This window comes from Arvicola amphibius, chromosome 1 (assembly GCF_903992535.2).
Source record: "Arvicola amphibius chromosome 1, mArvAmp1.2, whole genome shotgun sequence".
Classification (NCBI taxonomy): domain Eukaryota; kingdom Metazoa; phylum Chordata; class Mammalia; order Rodentia; family Cricetidae; genus Arvicola; species Arvicola amphibius.
In genome coordinates this window covers 30,422,657-30,439,414 of record NC_052047.1, presented here as the reverse complement: position 1 = coordinate 30,439,414, position 16,758 = coordinate 30,422,657, and the positions used below count along the sequence as shown (strand labels likewise).

General features: G+C 39.6%; 1 protein-coding gene and 1 non-coding gene across 3 annotated transcripts in view; one reads left to right on the top strand and one right to left on the bottom strand.

The window, feature by feature from the left end:
* Slain2 (SLAIN motif family member 2) overlaps positions 1-14,156 on the top strand; it is a 62,472-nt gene extending 48,316 nt beyond the window's left edge. Inside the window, exons 7-9 of one of the 2 annotated variants that reach the window (XM_038326635.1) lie at positions 1,526-1,603; positions 9,820-10,135; positions 11,320-14,156. In XM_038326635.1, the coding sequence (XP_038182563.1) occupies positions 1,526-1,603; positions 9,820-10,135; positions 11,320-11,386 (461 nt within the window). In that variant the 3' untranslated portion in view covers positions 11,387-14,156. The remainder of the gene's footprint in view (positions 1-1,525; positions 1,604-9,819; positions 10,136-11,319) is intronic. The other variant, XM_038326644.1, reaches the window with a different exon arrangement.
* On the bottom strand, positions 6,298-6,400 carry LOC119806027. Its single transcript, XR_005284080.1, has one exon. It is a non-coding gene; the product is annotated as a U6 spliceosomal RNA (small nuclear RNA).
* Positions 14,157-16,758: the final 2,602 nt, after the last annotated feature.

The window sequence follows — 16,758 nt, the reverse complement described above, 5'->3', positions numbered from 1 at the left end:
CTGGCTCCTGAGGCTGTTTTACCCAAACAGGGTACCTGGGATACTCCCGTTTGTATAAATGAAAATCAAGATGTATGAATGGAGCAATGGGTGGGTGGCTGGAAGGAAGGAAGGAAGAAAGAAAGGAAAGAAGGAAGGAAGGAAGGAAGGAAGGAAGGAAGGAAGGAAGGAAGGAAGGAAGGAAAAGAAATATGGATGACAGAGAACATGTGTGCAAATATATAGGTGAATAGTATCTTATAATGTTGTGATTATAGCTATAAAGCAACAGCTTTTTCTCCCCCGAGTCTGGAGACGTTTTTGCTTATTTGCCTGACCATGTTTGAGTTACATTGGCATCAAATACAATGTCACTACAGTAAGGTTTGGAGTACTGCAAAATTAGAAGTCAGCCACAGTTTCTTAAAGTTGATTATCTCAGGGAAATAGTAGTGTTTTGGCTCTGATAGAGATAACAGACTTTACCCTTCTCTCTGGTTTTGCATCCAGTATCCTTTTACCACCTGATGATCTTTTTTATGATGACCTTTTATCCCTACATAGACTTGGAGGAATAGAACATTGGTGGTTTTGTTACTTGTTTTTATTTTTTGGATATAATTAACTAAGGTGTAGAAAGCCTATCTTTCTACACATCCTACAAGACCAAAAGATGGCTACTTAACTAGGTGATTAGAATGGGACTGGAGCAGAGTAACTCTGTATTGCAGTAGTTGGCCCTTCTTCACTCTGCGCAGCGCTGGGCTGTCTTACATGCCAGTTTTGGAAGTTTCAGTGTAGTCAATAGACTGGAAGTTTGAGAAAAGTGACTTCAGCAGTCCTCCTTGATCACATTACAAAGCAGATGTCCTAACTCATGTAGACCCCCCTCAACATACACACTCACACTCGCACAGACACGCATGCACACATACAAACGACATGCTACTACCCTGCCTGAGGTACAAATTAGTTGGATTTTACATCAAGATAACATTGAACACATTAAAGCTGCCAGGTTGTGCGAGGACTCGCCTGGTTCTGAGTTTTCTTCTCCTTTTTGAGAATGGAAATTACTGTTTGATTTTGGAACAGTAAATCTACCAATAATTGCTTTGCCAAAATGTGCTCTTTTTTTTTGCATCAAATGAGTACTGTGTTTATTTTCTATTCTGTGCGCTTATATTCATCACTTTTATCATCGTGTTTATATTCTTTGCATCTGTAGCATGTTTGCTGGTAGCTTGTTTTCTCTTTGATGTTCCAGCCAATTGACATATTGGAGTTTTTTTTTTATCTACCAAAAAAAAAAAACTTAATTCTAAAAATATGCAATGGCACTAAGATTTCTGCCCCTTTTCTTTTCCAACTCAATGCACGAAGCATCACTTAAAAATTCTTGCACTTCTGGAGTTCTAACGCATTTACCTCGATGGTTTCTGTTCCTTGATAGCTTTTAAATTTCACTAAGTGTTCAAGTTTACAGAAGCTGTAGCGTTTACCTTGTTCTTCCTGGCAAATATTACACTTCCTTGTTTTTCAACAGCTTCTCAAAGGCTGAAAAATTTGCCTCGTACTTCCCTCAAAGCCAAACAGTTGCTTCCAACTTCATCTACAAAAAGAGGTAACTACAGCCTCTGATTGAGTTTTTAGCAAGTAATGTAGATCAATCTCTCACCTTCTGGATTTCTGAGTCAATGGTGCCTATAAGCACATTTCAGTTTGTTTGTTTTTCTTAATAAAATAATGCAGATTAATTCCCTGTTGTGGATAATTGCAGAAGAAACCTATTTTCTTCAGAGGTATGTATTGAATTGTTATAAAAAGGATTAAATGATAATTTATCATTTTTCCTACCAATCTAAAATCAAAGATTTATTATAAATTAATGAGAATTGGACAAATAGGTACTATAAATGTCACACATTCTATTAATATTTTCCCTCAAATATTGGTCTTTGGGTTTACTTATCTGTGGTTAGATAAGTAGGGGAGAAGTTTGCATTAGAAGCTGATTGAAGTTAAGACACAAGTCTTTTTGGTTAGTGAATACATTTGGAAGACTTACTATATAAGTGGTAACTTTTGTAAGAATAGAGTGCTAAAGAAATATATGAAAGTTGGGCACTAACTCTAGACAATGATCGGTTACAGAAGATTGACTGTATTGGTAGACAGAGGACAGAAGAATTAAGAAAACAGTGATGTAGAATAGACTTGTAGTCCTGAGAATAAACAGAAGTCTCAGAATGGGACAGAACAAACAGAAGCAGTAGGGAAAGATATCTTCCTCCCTATTGAGAGTAAAAATTTTGAGGAAAGAGGAATTTTGATGTTTGATTTTTTTTTTTTTAAAAAAAAGATGTGGTTAGTATGATTGCAAAACACTATATACTTTTAAACAGGTTTCAGTGTGTTAACAGTGAGTTAGTGTGTGATTGTGACTCCGCAATGACAGTGGGAGAACCTGCATAGGACCACATTAGGCCCTCTGCCAATTGTGGGGCCTCTGGCAGTGGGACCAAGATTTATCCCTAGTGCTTGAACTGCCTTTTTGGAGCCCATTCTCTTTGGAGGGATACCTTGCTCATCCTAGATGTGTAGGGGAGGGCCTTGGTCCTACCTCAAAGTGATATTCCAAACAAAATTTTTTGATTCCCCATGGGAAGCCTTACCTTCTCTGAGGAGTGGGTGGGGGAGATGAGGGAGTGGAAACTGGGATTGGTTTGTAAGATGAGAAAAGATTGTTTTAAAAATAAAATATAAAAAAGATTAGAATCGGTAGGAAAGAGAATAGTCAAATAGTAGCATAGGGTGCATGCTTAATGTACTACGTGCTGGATACTCTGATACACCTGCTTTGGTACCATAGTCAGGAAGAACACGCTGTGTAGGGCTAGTTCTTTAGAGTGACAAGATGATTTGGGGCTTTATAGAAAGGCATCCTATTATCTAATAAGCAAAAAGGAAGTAAAGCATACTTATAGTCTCTGGTGCTGCTGTGAACAATATTTATATCATGATAACATAAATATAGCTGAGATTTAAGCAACAATTGCAGTATAGCTTTATTGACAGAAAAGGAACTCCTAGGAGGTTGAGGTAAAGAACAGCAAGAAAGTTAGATCACATTTACTTTCTGAGAAAGACAGTAGTTGAAGTCTAAAACTGATGACTGGAAACAGCTCGGAAGTGAAGAGCACGAGCTGGTTAGGCTTCCAGAAGACCTGAGCTCAGCTCCCAGCACCCAGCACCCGTCCAGGTAGCTCATAACCACTTGTAAAGCTAGCTCTAGAGATCCAGTGCCCTCTTCTGGCCACCTCAGGTGCACACACACATGCATACCTACACACAGATACATACAATTAGTTTTAAGAAAAAAACCAAAAAACCCTTTTATAAGAATAAAAGCTATTGGTTCAAACCAATGATACACAAATATTGCTAGAAAAACAAAGATAAATATGGGAAGTGGGGGGCTAAGAACCTCCCTGCTTATTGAAGTACTGTTTACTAAAGTCAGCCTTGGTGTCCTAATGGATGATTGGACCTTTGGACATGTGGCCACAATGAGATGCATGCAGCTCTTAGTAGGATGAAATCCCATGATTTGTGACAACATGGATGAACCTTAAGGCTATTGTGTTATATATAATGACCCAGACACCCAGAATATTTTAATCATCTCACTAATGTGTATTCTCAAATAATAGAAAGTAACATAGTGGATATCTGAGATGAAGAGTGGAAAGAAAGAGTGGGTGGGGATTGCCATTGGGTACAAAGTTACAAGTGAACAGGAAAAAGTAAATAGTACTCTTTGTAGTAAGATAAACTATACTAAATACTTCAAAATATCTAGGGAGGCATTGAATTCTCTTATTACAAGCAATAAATGTCTGAGGTGACAGGGACGCCAACTCCCCTGATTGCATCATTGCACAATGTATGTATACATTGAATGAAAACATTACTTTTGCCTGAGAAACATGTATACTTTTTTCTCTTTTTTGAGATAGGGTTTCTTTTCTATATAGTTCTGATTGTGGAACTCACTCTGTAGATCAGGCTAGCCTGAAACACCAGAGTTCCACCTGCCTCTGCCTCCTGAGTGCTGGAGTTAAATGCGTGTGCCACCATGCCTGGCTATACCATTTTTTAAAAAGAAAAAAGGAATACCTTATGGAATTGAGAACAGTGGGCTTCTTTTCTGAGATTTCCAGATTTTTGAAAACCTTTTGCTTGCCTCTCGCTGGTAGGGAAGGTGAGAACATGACATGACTAGGGGTTTGCTCAGGTGGAGAGCTTGCTCACACCTGCCAGGGAGGCTCTGGGGTTGATTCCCAGCACTGGAGAAAAGAAATAACAGCAAAGTAATCTCAGTAGAGTAGTCGGGAAGAGGTATGTGACAAAAGGTATGTTATCCAAAAGAGCAGAGACCACTAACTAGACTACAATAAAAGAATTGTTGCTTACTTAAATCTCCTTGTCTGGCACATCATTTTTTACTTTTGAATTAAGTAGCTTTGTGTAATTTTACATTTTTACGTAAAAATTTAATCTCATGGTTTTTGTATTAAAAGACCAAAGCTTGGTTCTGTGTCCCGTGTATGTTGCGTGTGTCTGTGTGTGGTCTCCCACGCTGTCTTGTGGGGAAAAAACAGCGATAAAAGACCAAAGCTTTTGACCCGATTTCTAAAGGGTTACATAATTTTTGTGAATCCAGGCTCTCCAACTGCAAACTCCCTATTCTTGCTTAGTAATCTAGGCTTTCGTATGTTGTGGTGTGGTGTGGGGGTTATCATTACACCCTTTCCTGTATTATCATAGCTGCGTGTAATGTTAACATACCTGTAACCCCAACACTTGGAAGGTGGAAGCAGAAGGTGTGGGTTCAAGGCCAACCTCAATATATAGTGAAATTCCATTTCAAAAACCAAGGGCTGGACATGTAGTCAGTGGTAAAGCACGTGACTAGTATGCTTAAGGTTGTGTGTTCAGTCCCCAGCACTGTAAAATACAACACTGGTTCAATTACTGATGATCCTGAGTTTAGAATATTTCTAGGGTCTGAGACCAAAGCCCACTGCACCAAGAATAGCCACTTTTCTCTAAGTGCCTAGGATCCAGTAATAAAACTACTGTTGCCCTTTTCTCCTGACTTCATTCAGATTGAAGATGGCACTTTGTATCATTTCCTTCTTCCTAAAGGGTTCTTCTAACATTTGAGTGGAAAAACTAACAACAAATTCTTACTTTGGTCTAGGGAGTTGTTTCATTTCTGCTGTTCTTAAACATCTTTATATTGAGTTTAAAATTTTTTTTATGTGTGGTTTTTAACTTATTTACTTGTTATATGTGTGTATGCACTCCTGTGTGAGTTTATGTGCACCATATGCACATAGGTGTCATCAGAGGTTAGAGGGCATCATATGCTCTGGAATTGGAGATACAGGGGGTTGTGAACTGCCTAATATGGTTGCTGGGAACCAAACCTGGATCCATTGCAAGAGCAGTAAACATTCTTAACTGCCAAGCCATCTCTCTAGCCTCTTGGGCAGACTTTTAATGATCTTATTCCATTAGTTTCTGTTGAGAAATCCAATATTTTAATTCCTCTTCCCTCTTTCTCAAATATTTATTTTTATGTGTATGTTTGTCTGCGTGTATGTCTGTGCACCATGTGCATGAGCACAGTACTGCAGAGGGTGCTGGATCCTTCAGGCCTGGACAGTTGTGAGCTGCCACATGGTTACTGGGAATTAAACCCATAGCCTCTGGAAGAGCCCATGATGTTACTCACCAAGCCATCTTCTCCAGTCCCTTTTTTTAAAAAAGTTTTATTTTCTTTATATGGATGTTTTGTCTACATGTGTGTATGTGTACTATGCGCATGCCTGGTACCTGTGAACACTAGAAGAGGGTCCTGTAAACTGCCATGTTGGCCTGGAAACTGAACTCAGATCCTCTGCAAGAACAGCAAGTGTTCTTAACCAGTGAGCCATTTCCTTAGTGTTCCCTCTTTCCTGCTTTAAAAATTCTTTGTTGGAAGGCCCTCTATATTAATGTTATTAAAGCACATATGAACTCAGAGATTGAGGCAGCGTGCACAAAGCCTGCATGGTCTGTACCAGGTCCTCCACATACATGTTATGGCTTCCTGATGTGTGATGCCTGAGGGTGTAATAAGTGGGTCACTATTCTTGGCCTTCTCTAAGGCTCTGTTTTCTAATGTTGGTCTTGTCTAACTCCAGTGCGATAGTTTTGTTTTATAAAATATTTTATTTTGAAAGGGTTTCATTTTATTATTGCTGTAAAGAAAATTATGAATGCTTCATGAATCTGCATGTCATCCTTGCTCAGGGGCCATACTAATCTCTGTATATGCCAATTTTATTGTATGTGCTGCTGAAGCAAGCACAGAAGCCTGTTCTTTTCTACTAAGAGACAGAAAAGGAATGGTTCCGTATGAGAGAGGAGGTGGAGAGGACCTGGGAGGAGTAATGTGGAGGGGAATCTGTAATCAGGATACATTGTGTAAGCAAAGAATCTGTTTTCAATAAAAGGGAAAGTTCGTTGTTGGTTCTCAGAAATTTGACTGATGTTCCTATTATAGAGGTCCTGCTTTCTTCCTGTTTTACCCTTCTTACAAGGGGGGGGGGTGTTGTTTGTTTGGGGTTTTTTTGTCCATTTAAGTATGTCTTTTTGTTCTATTTATGTGTACGTGTGCATGCATGCCTATTTGCACGTGTTCATGCATGTGCTACAGCATGAGTGTGGAGGCAGAGGAAGCTTTGGGGAGTCAGTTCTCTCATTCAACCCTGGGTTCCAGGGATCAAACACAGATTGTCAGGCTTAACCTGTCCACCATCTACCGGCCCTGTGAGTTTTTATCAAATATAGGAGTTTTAGAGCCTTGTTCATACACGTACAGTCTCTCCTCAATTCTGGTACTCAGGTGCATGGACTAAAGATACTAATACTGGGCCTTTGTCCTCTTGTGAGTCTTCTGACGACTCTCCATGCTTTGGGTTGTTATTCCTAGTTTTGGGCTTCTCCAGCATTTAGGTTGCTAGTAATCCCTTAACAGAATTGAGAATTGAGCATTTTGAGTACAAGTCTTCATCTTTAAAAAGTTCATGTGCTTTTCCTGAAAATGTGTTTCTCTCCTCCTTACATTTAAACAGTGTATGTCTTTGAGCCTATGTGAGAGTCCTTGTAAAGTCCTTCCTGCTAGTTCAGTCGTCACGGTCTCTTCTTGGTCTGTTCCTCCTGACTTCCTTCCTGGCCTTCATTACTGTTTCCTTGCTCTTCTGTGGTTACGTACTAGACAGTGGACAGTGTGGAAGTTTACATTGTTCCGTGATAGATAATGTATTTTTTAAATATTGTTGGACTTTATTTACGTAATTTTACTTCTTACAAATTAGCTTAAGCCTTTATAGTAGGGATCGATTATTTTCTCAAAGACCACATAGTAACTAGTTTAGGTTTGTGGCCATATGGTCTTTATTCCAACTTCTCGACCTCATTCTGCAGCTCGAAAACCCCCACTAATTATGTACAACTGGATGGGTGTGCTCCAAGTAGCCTTACTCACAAAACTGGATTTGTTGTCATGGAGAGCAGCTTTGGGACACATTTATTCAGATGTTTGTTTTAAAGCTTTGTTAGAGCAGATTCTGGGTATCTTATTCTAGGGCTGGGTGTCCAGTCCCATATAGATGTCATTTCCCTGCTCCCTAGTTAAGACTTGATCCTTTTAGAGGTGTCCCCTGGCTGCCTTGACATCTTGATTTGGCAAGGACTCTACTGTAGCTGGTTGAAACTCAAGGCACAGTCATTTTGTGCGGCTTTTCAAGCTTTCAGTTTATAGTGCTGCAGCCCTGTGTCCACAGGCATGGAGCTTCACTCTGCAAATACTCAGCCCATTGTCTAGCTGGAAACTCAGGCAGACCCCTAAGCTGAGTGCTGAAGGTCTTCTAAGCAGCTCTCTCCTCTAAAGCACTGTATCGCAGAGTTCTGTTTTTGTCTTCTCTGCTCATAAGTTTGATCTTCCTGAGATACCCTCTCTAATCTATAGTTAAGAGTGTGTCCAGAACAACAACAAAAAGCTATAGGGCTTCAGTACTGTCTCATTTCATATCACTCTTAAAATCAGCATTCCAGGCCTCCTCCTCGCAGAAGTCACTGTACTCAATGGCTCATGAACCTGTGCAGTCTTATAAGAGTCTAGCAGCAGGCTGATCTCTCAGCACTACTGAAGCCCGTTTCAGGCTGTCTTCTTGGTCTTGGTCTTAAGAACTTCTGGTCAGTCTTGGCAGGGAGGGTGAGACAGCTCCCATTGGGCGGCCAGAAACAGAGAAAGTGTTTGCTTTAGCTAGCTTCCTCCTTTTCCTTTTATGCCGTCCAGCAGGTCCCCAACTCTTTGTCACACCCCCACCCCACATTTAGAGCCGTCTCGCTGCCTTACTTGATCCTCCCTGGAAACATCCTTACAAACATACCTAGAAGTCTGCTTCACTAACCTTAAGTACTTCTCAATCTAGTCAGGTCAAAGTTAGCCACATATCCTTTCTTTCTTCCCATTACTATAGTATATCTTAGTGCACTTTGCCCTACAGACAGATTGATAGAAGTGGAGAAAACAAAATAGTATAGAATAACCCACTTCTGTGACCCAAGCTTTCTCTCCATTTGTACCCTCCTGAAACTAAGGGGGCTGTTTGAGAAAAGTGTTGTCTTTCTGCCTCTGGTCCACCCCCTACCGCTACCCTGTCTTATCTCTAATTTGATAAAACATGTTAAGGTTGTATTTGAATTGTGTATTGCTGTTCATGACCTTCTGAGGAAACTAAAACTCTTTCAGAGGAGATGTGTTCAAACATGAAGAAGTAGAGAACAGTGGGTGTGTACCCCAAGAGATCTAAACTTAAGCTCAATGGGACTTAGCCATAATAAAATGTTTTTAAAACTTGTCTTGACTTAGAAATCAATGCAGACTGTACATTTCATTTCATGTATCTGGCATTTGTTTTAATAAAAAAGCATTTTTCTTAGTAGACTTGGCATTATATGACTTCATAGACTCACATGCTCCTGGATTGCATGCACATGTGTATCAGAACAACTTTCAGGAATTACTTCTCTCATTGTGTCACGGATTCCAGGGATCCAGTTCCAGTTGTCATATGTATGTGGCAGGCATCGTGACCCACTAAATCATCTCAGTGCCTCTAGAGCTAACTTGTACAATAATAGTAACTGTTAATTCCTTATTAATTATACTGAAGACATGTTTTTGAGGCTACATCCATCCGATTTAGGTTTACGTGTATAGTCAATCCTTACTTTTTCCTCTACAATGTTCTCACGTGGCTCTAGTAGTTGCTACAGTGAGACAGAATCCAGTGGTGTCTATTTCTTTTTAAATTATTTATTGTGTTGTATGTGCAGGTGAATATGCAGGCAATGGTGGGGTGGGGGTAGAGGTCAGAGGACAGCTTTGTCAAGTCCTACCTTTATATAGGTTCCTCAGATTGAGCTTGAGTTTCTAGGTATTTGTGGCAAGCCCCTTTAACCACTGAGCCATCTTTCTGGTCCCTATGGTGCCCACCCCCTCCTGTTGTGGGATCCAAGATACGCTGCTTAATGTACTTTTTTCAAGGACAATTGTAACCCTCTGAAGAAACCTTTTTTCTATTCGCCCAGAGAAATCCTCAATGTGAGGCTCATAATTAGATGTTCTAGTGCTCAGTTGTCACGGTAACAAAGCAGTAACTTCGCTGGTACTTGGTTCCCTCTGGAAACACTGGTTTTCCTTTGCTGTTCTGCATGCAGTACCTTCTCCAGGCAAGTTCCGCTCCCCCGCAGCACCATCACCGTTGGCTCTTCGGCAGCCAGTGAAAGCATTTAGTAACCATGGCTCTGGTTCTGGTGGCCAAGAAACTACACAGTTCACACAAACCACCTCCTCCCCTGGACCTCCCGTGGTGCAGAACACAGGCCCAGCAAACCCTTCCAGCAATATCAACAGCGCCACTCTAACCAGACCTGCAGGGACAACTACAATGAGGAGCGGCCTGCCCCGGCCCAGCGCCCCTTCTGCAGGGGGCATACCAGTGCCTCGCAGCAAGCTTGCACAGCCTGTTCGCAGGTAAGCAGTAAATGTGCTCAGCACACTAGAGCCTATGGAAGTCAGTACTGAGTGTGGGACTCATGGTGGCTTTCCCCACCTTAGTACAGTTTCAGTAAAGCATTACCTCCTTGTTCTGAAGAAGTCTTCAATTGGACATAATACTCTCTTGTTTCAGATTAATTTTATTCAAATGTCTAACAAGATTAAACATCTCAGAAAACTCCTAGGACAAAGTTGTTAAAGACACTTGAGTTTGTTGTGATAGTTGTTCATTTTGGGAATAACAGTGATAAAGATGAGAAAAGCACAAGGGGATTGAGAAAGTTGTGCCTGCGCTGAGCAGCTGCTTTTCACACTGGTATAGTTCAGGATTGTCCATGGCGTGTTTATAAATGGAGACCCAGCTTCTACCTCAAAAGAGTCTAAGCCTCTCCCCCCATTTGGTTGCTTAATCTTGAAATGATTCTGATTCCAGGGAGGTTGTGACCCAACCACATGATCTCTACCCTTCTAGAAGGAGATTAGCACCATCAGTAAATACAGATGTCAGCTATCACCAAAGTTTCTTTTCTTGAAACAAAGACGTTCCAATCTTGTATTTAAACTATACTCCCATACTTGCTATATCTTAATATAAACACTCACAGTTTCAGATCTAGTTGTGGAACACAATGGCTTTGTGTCGTGCACTGCACTAAATAACTCCTGACCTTGTCTAGCTATCACAGTAGTGAGTTCTTCTTATAGATGAATTTAGTAAAATTAAGTCATTTTTGTGAGGACATGCAACTACTAAGACTGTCAGTTCCAAGTTTGTCTGACTTCAAAACCCTTTCCCTGGTGCCCACACTTCCGGCCACTCTGGTGGTGGTGGTGACACTAATGTGCGTTGTCACAGTCGTCATTCCGTCTCACAAGACAGTGGGCTAGAGAGACTTCCTTTCCTCTCACTTTAATTCTATAGCTACATTAACAGAAAAGGAGAGGAATCATCTTGGATGTAGTAAAGATTTGAAAGCTGTGAAGGTGCTGAGCAAGGAAAGATTGTTCTGAAAGTTGTTTAGAGCTGTGGTCTAATAGCTCCCTGAGTAGCCCTCATGGGACACGGTGTTACCTGGAAAGGAATGAAGACATGTAACAGAGTGTATGTGGTATTTTGTACAGACATTAAAAAAAACGATCACAATTTTCTTTTATTTCAGATCCTTGCCAGCTCCTAAGACCTATGGTAGTATGAAAGATGACAGCTGGAAAGATGGCTGTTACTGAGCAGCAGAGACAAGAGCGCAGAGGTCCACAGCTTCATGAACACCCCTTCACCAGACTGAAACCAACTTTTCTATGCAGACTCTGCAGATAGGACTCTTGGGGTTGTAAAACCCCAGCCCTCTCTGTCTAAAATAGCACAACTGGCAGAGATGACGAAGCAGCACTTTAATACCATGTGACATCGGATGTGTTTGGTAATCATGCAGTTGCTCTCATGGAGTCACTCTTAGTTTGTTCACTAGAAACACGGTTTATTTCTTATTATTTGACAGAGGCCACTATCTGGGCAAATACCTAATGGATGCCAAAGAGAAATGCCCATTTGTAAAGAGAGTACCTTTGTACATGGGAAGGTGGTGAATTCAGGCTGTCCAAAACGTCACATTCAACCTACTTTACTGTACAAATAGTATCAATAAATATTGTGTTAACAAGAACTAATATTCTGACTAATTAAATTGTTTTATTAGTCCTTCAGGATAGAGTAAATTATAAAGATTGGGAGGGAGAAAGGAAAGACTTGAGCTAAAGACTTAAAACATGCTACCTGTCTTTAAGAGAGTTGTATAAATTACTTTTGCAGGCTCATTGAAAAAAATTAATCAGTCTTTTAAATCTTATGTTGTAGACGTAGTTCACATAGCCACCACCAGATGGCGTCACCGTGCAGGCCCACTGCGTTGCATCGACATCTCAGACTTTTGTGTGCTTGTTTTGATTGCCAAAAGGGCTTCCTGTCAGTTGCACACTCTCTCTAAACTTTGCGTTCCTGGCTCAGGAAAGGTGGCTTTTGCTGTTGAAGCCCATTTACTCACACGCTGTTTTCTGTCACAGAACCAAACGATCTTGTTTCCATTACCAGGTGTCTGTGATGTGAAATAACAAGTTGTATGTGTTTTTATTCTTTATAAAACAACACCTCAGAGCTTACAACCTGGAATAAAACCATACCGCAAGAGGAGGGGAAATCTATGCACTTAACTACAAATATCTCTGGTGATGACGGTTGTGTTGTTGCTCTTAAGTGGCAGAACGGTCTATTATGTGGTTGTCGAGCCACTTTAAGCTGAATAACTGTATGAACTATCTTTTTAAAATACTGTCCCTTTTGACTTAGATTATGCCTTACATCAATGTTTGCATTGTTTGGTAAAAACCATCTGACTCTAATTTGCTAAATAACTTGCACTCTAGTGGTATACGTGTGTATATATATCCCCTTGAAGTCAACTGTTTCAGTTTTATTGGATTATTACCAAACTAACTTGAGCTGACTTCTCATTTTTGATAATGAGGTCTGCTTTTTAAATACTTAATCTGGACAGATCTAAAATATTGGCAGTTGGGTCACATAAAGGTGGAGGGATGTGAACACGTTTCCTGTTAGTAGAGCATGTTCTGTAAGTTGGAAGTAGAAATGGAAGGAAAGCTTCCTGCTCAGGAAAGCATCAAGTTAATAACAAAGACCCAGGCTGCCAGGACTGACGCTGGACCAGCAGGGAGACCTTGAGCTAGCTAGCGCAAGTAGCTGTCCTTGCCGGGAGCTGGAGTGTAGAATGGAAGAACTTGCATCCTTGCATTTGAAGGTGTTGAGGGGAAGGAGGGGTTGCCCATAATGATAACTAGAACTAGAACTGTTGCTTCTCAGAGGAGGAGGAAACAGGTGCTTTGGTGGGGAGTGTCTCGTGTAGATCTAAGGAACAAAGAAGTAGCACTGTCTCTGTGGAGTCACGTGCACACAGCGGACAGGTCTCTGTTTCAGTGTGACATTTCAAAAAATAATAAATGCTGCAATCTAATAATCTAAAAAAACTTTAATGAACCATCTTACATTTTTAAGTTAGATAATCAGTTCAAAAGGAATATTCAGGTTATTTAATGTTGTTTTTAAATGGCTGCATCAGAAAAAAATCTATTTTTTTTAATTAAACTATTTCATCACTTGTTTAAAATTGTGTTTGGGATCTGAGTTTGGTGATATTATTTTACTGCTGCACTACCACAGACATTGACTTTTAATTTCCTAAAGAGAAAAATGGCCTTTTTACTAGAAAGCCTTTGCATATTGCCAGTTTTTCTGTTTGGGAAAATCTAAGGATATACTGTGGTTAGTCATACAGAAAAAATGTGGATTTGATAAACTAGTGCCTATGATTTTAACTTATGTTTGATATATAGTAGTAAGGGGTTATGAATGTTGATTATTTTGTGCCAACAGCCCAGAATTGTCACTTATATGTCAGCAGAAAACTGTGACCTCTGCTTCCAAAGTTATTTAATTTTCTCAGTGTTTGGATGTTATTTTTTGTAAGTGTGTTAATAAAAGTGTAAAGAATTGGAAAAATATAAATATTCTTAAGCATTTGCTGGATCATTTTTCTACAAAACTTGTTTGTATATTATAAAACCCTCGGAAGCGTTGACTTCTCAGTTTTCATACCCTGGAAATCACATTTTGTAAAACTGGGACCATTCATAATTGTCAGATACTTTTTAAAATTATCTCAGAACATCGCTTTTATAAAAAGTTTTTTTGAAAGCAAAGAAAATTAAATACATATGTGGCCCAGGTGTTTGTATAACTCTGGGATGGTCTAGACTGTGTGTGTTTAAATTGACAATTCACTGTACAGGTGTTCAGTTTTGACAGTATGATGCATGGTCCGTTTAGATCACATAAAGTTTGATTTGCAAACATTTCTATAGCCGAACTTGTAATATGTGGTTGCCTCCTTAATAAACAGCCTGACCATGTTTACTATTAAATTTATATTCATTTTCAAGTGTTTTATTAATTTCTGAATATGGGAAGAGTCCTTTTCTTCCCCTCCTACACCCCATTGCCTCCAGTTGGTCTTAATAAATTTCTCAGTCTTTTTTTAAACACACAGACTCCAATCTTATTGCCCTTTCAGGTCTGACTAGAAGTCTAGGGTTGGGTCACTACAGTCTGTCTCTCCTTGTTTCATATTGAATCATTTGGAGTGATCTCACTTTACATTGGGTTTGTTCTTAGAGCTTTTTCATTGGCTCTGAATTGATCTGTAGCTAGAGAAGCATCTGTAAAGCAAACAGGAGCTGTTATCTGGGGTTTCCAACAGGATAACTCCATGCATTGCTAAACTGCATAGTTTAGCTGAGCACATGACTCTTCTGGCTGGAACAATGGAGGCTTGTAGTGATGAGTTGTGGGCAGGCCTGCTTTTCATCCTGCCTGGCTCCAGCACGGCTAGCTTAAAACCCGAAATAACAACACACAAATTGTATTCTTTTAAATACTGCCTGGCCCATTAGGTTCAGCCTCTTACTCACATCTTGACTAACCCCTATCTAATAATCTGTGTAGCACCACAAAGTGGTGCCTTACCAGGTAGATTCTAGCATGTGTCCATCTTGGGCTGGAGCTTCATCGCATCTGGCATCCCTATGAGGAGAGGCACGGCTGTCTGCCTAACTTAAGAGAGGCGTGGCATCTGACTGAGCCATCTACCTCACTTCCTTCTTCCTGTTCTGTCTACTCCACCCACCTAAGGGCCGGTCTATCAGATGGGCCAGGCAGTTTCTTTATTAATTATCCAATGAAATCATCAGATAGATAGAAGACACACCTACATCATTTCCCCTTTTTCTGTTTAAACAAAAAAGAAAAGCTTTCACTTTAACATAGTAAAGTTACATATAACAAAACAGTTATGCAAAAATTAGTTACAATATTTATATCTACTTTATCTTTTATCATAACAAAGGAAAACAACTATAACTATCTATTCTTCAGCTCCATCAAAGACTCCAGAAGAACACAATATTACCTAAGTAAATAAGAAATATGCAATTTCCATATAACTCTAGAAATGATAGAGACATCTCGCTGCCTGGACAATCACCCAAAGTTCTTTTGTATTGTTGGGGCATCTATCTTCGGCCTATAGGCCCACAGTATCCAGCAGAGTTTCCCATGAAGCAGGAAATTTCAAAGACAGTTCAGTCACTATCTGCTGTGTCCTGCAGAATGTCTCACAGACTCTTTCATGAATCAGGAACCCAAAGAGATCATCTCACCTCTAGGCAAGTTCAGCAGTCCTCTCTCTGAGGGTTCTCTGTGTCCAGTTTATGCAATAGTCCAGGCAAGAGCAGTTTCTTGCCCAAATGGCTATCAAACTCAGTAAGGAGCCTCTTCGATGCCCATCTTCCTCTTGAAGTAGATTGGTGCTGCCAGGAGCAGACATGTCTCATTGTCATGAAAAACCCTAAGTTATTAAGACATTTAAAATGCAATATTCTGTAGTCTTTGGAAAATATGAAGTATGCCTATCTAACTGAAATATATCTCTATATATCTAGAAAATCTAACTAACATGACTACAAGCTTAACTATTATCAATGATTATTCATTAGCAACCTATATTTCCTAATTATACATTACATTTTTAAATGAACTACACAATCACAATACCTTAATCGTTATTAGAAATACATATACATATAACAAAATAGACCTTAAATTTCTATCAATAAGGCAAAATTTATACCAATGTAAATTATTCATATCTATATCATATCCCCCTTTAAATGTAAAAGAACATTTATAAACGATATCTGGGAATGTGGACGTAGTTATTTCTCTCCAAACTACTTCCTGCTGAATGGGGACGCTGTTAATCAGATCTTTCATGGTGTAACCTGTGTGCTAGGTACATCTCAGTCGGCAGTTGAGTGAAGTAATTTTTTGAGGGTGTTCACAGCAACCTTTCAGGAGGGCGTGGTCTATCATACCATATTGGGATAGAAGCAATCCACAGAGTCTCATTTTCTGTAATAACAAAAGAAGAATCTCTTTTCCAAAGTATCATATCCTTAGATCCAAATTCTGAAGTCAAGGTATTTTCAAAATATTTATGTTGGATTAGTTCAGCAGCATTTATAAACAAATATCTTTTAGCAGCTGTTGCTCCTTCCTCAGCATTCAAACAATTCAAAGAGAGCATAATAGCATACAGTATCAAGATTTTCTGTGTATTTTCCATCTTTATGCTGCTTTATTTTTACCTCTATTTCGTTTATTTTTACTTTTATTTTTTAAGACAGGTTCTCTGTATATCTTTGTCCTGGAATAACTCTGTTGACCAGGCTGTCCTTGAACTCACAGAGATCTGTCTGTCTCTGCCTCCCAGGCACTGGGATTAAAGGTGTGTGCTACCACACCTCGAAGTCACAGAGGTCAATTTACCTTTGCCTCTCAAGTGTTGGGATTAAAGGTGTTTACCACCACAACAAACTACTTCCTTTTTCTTTCTTTCTTTCTCTTTTTTAAACTGTAAGAACTTTAACTTTTAGCCTACATGTATTTTTAACTCATTGTAAACCATTTAGAG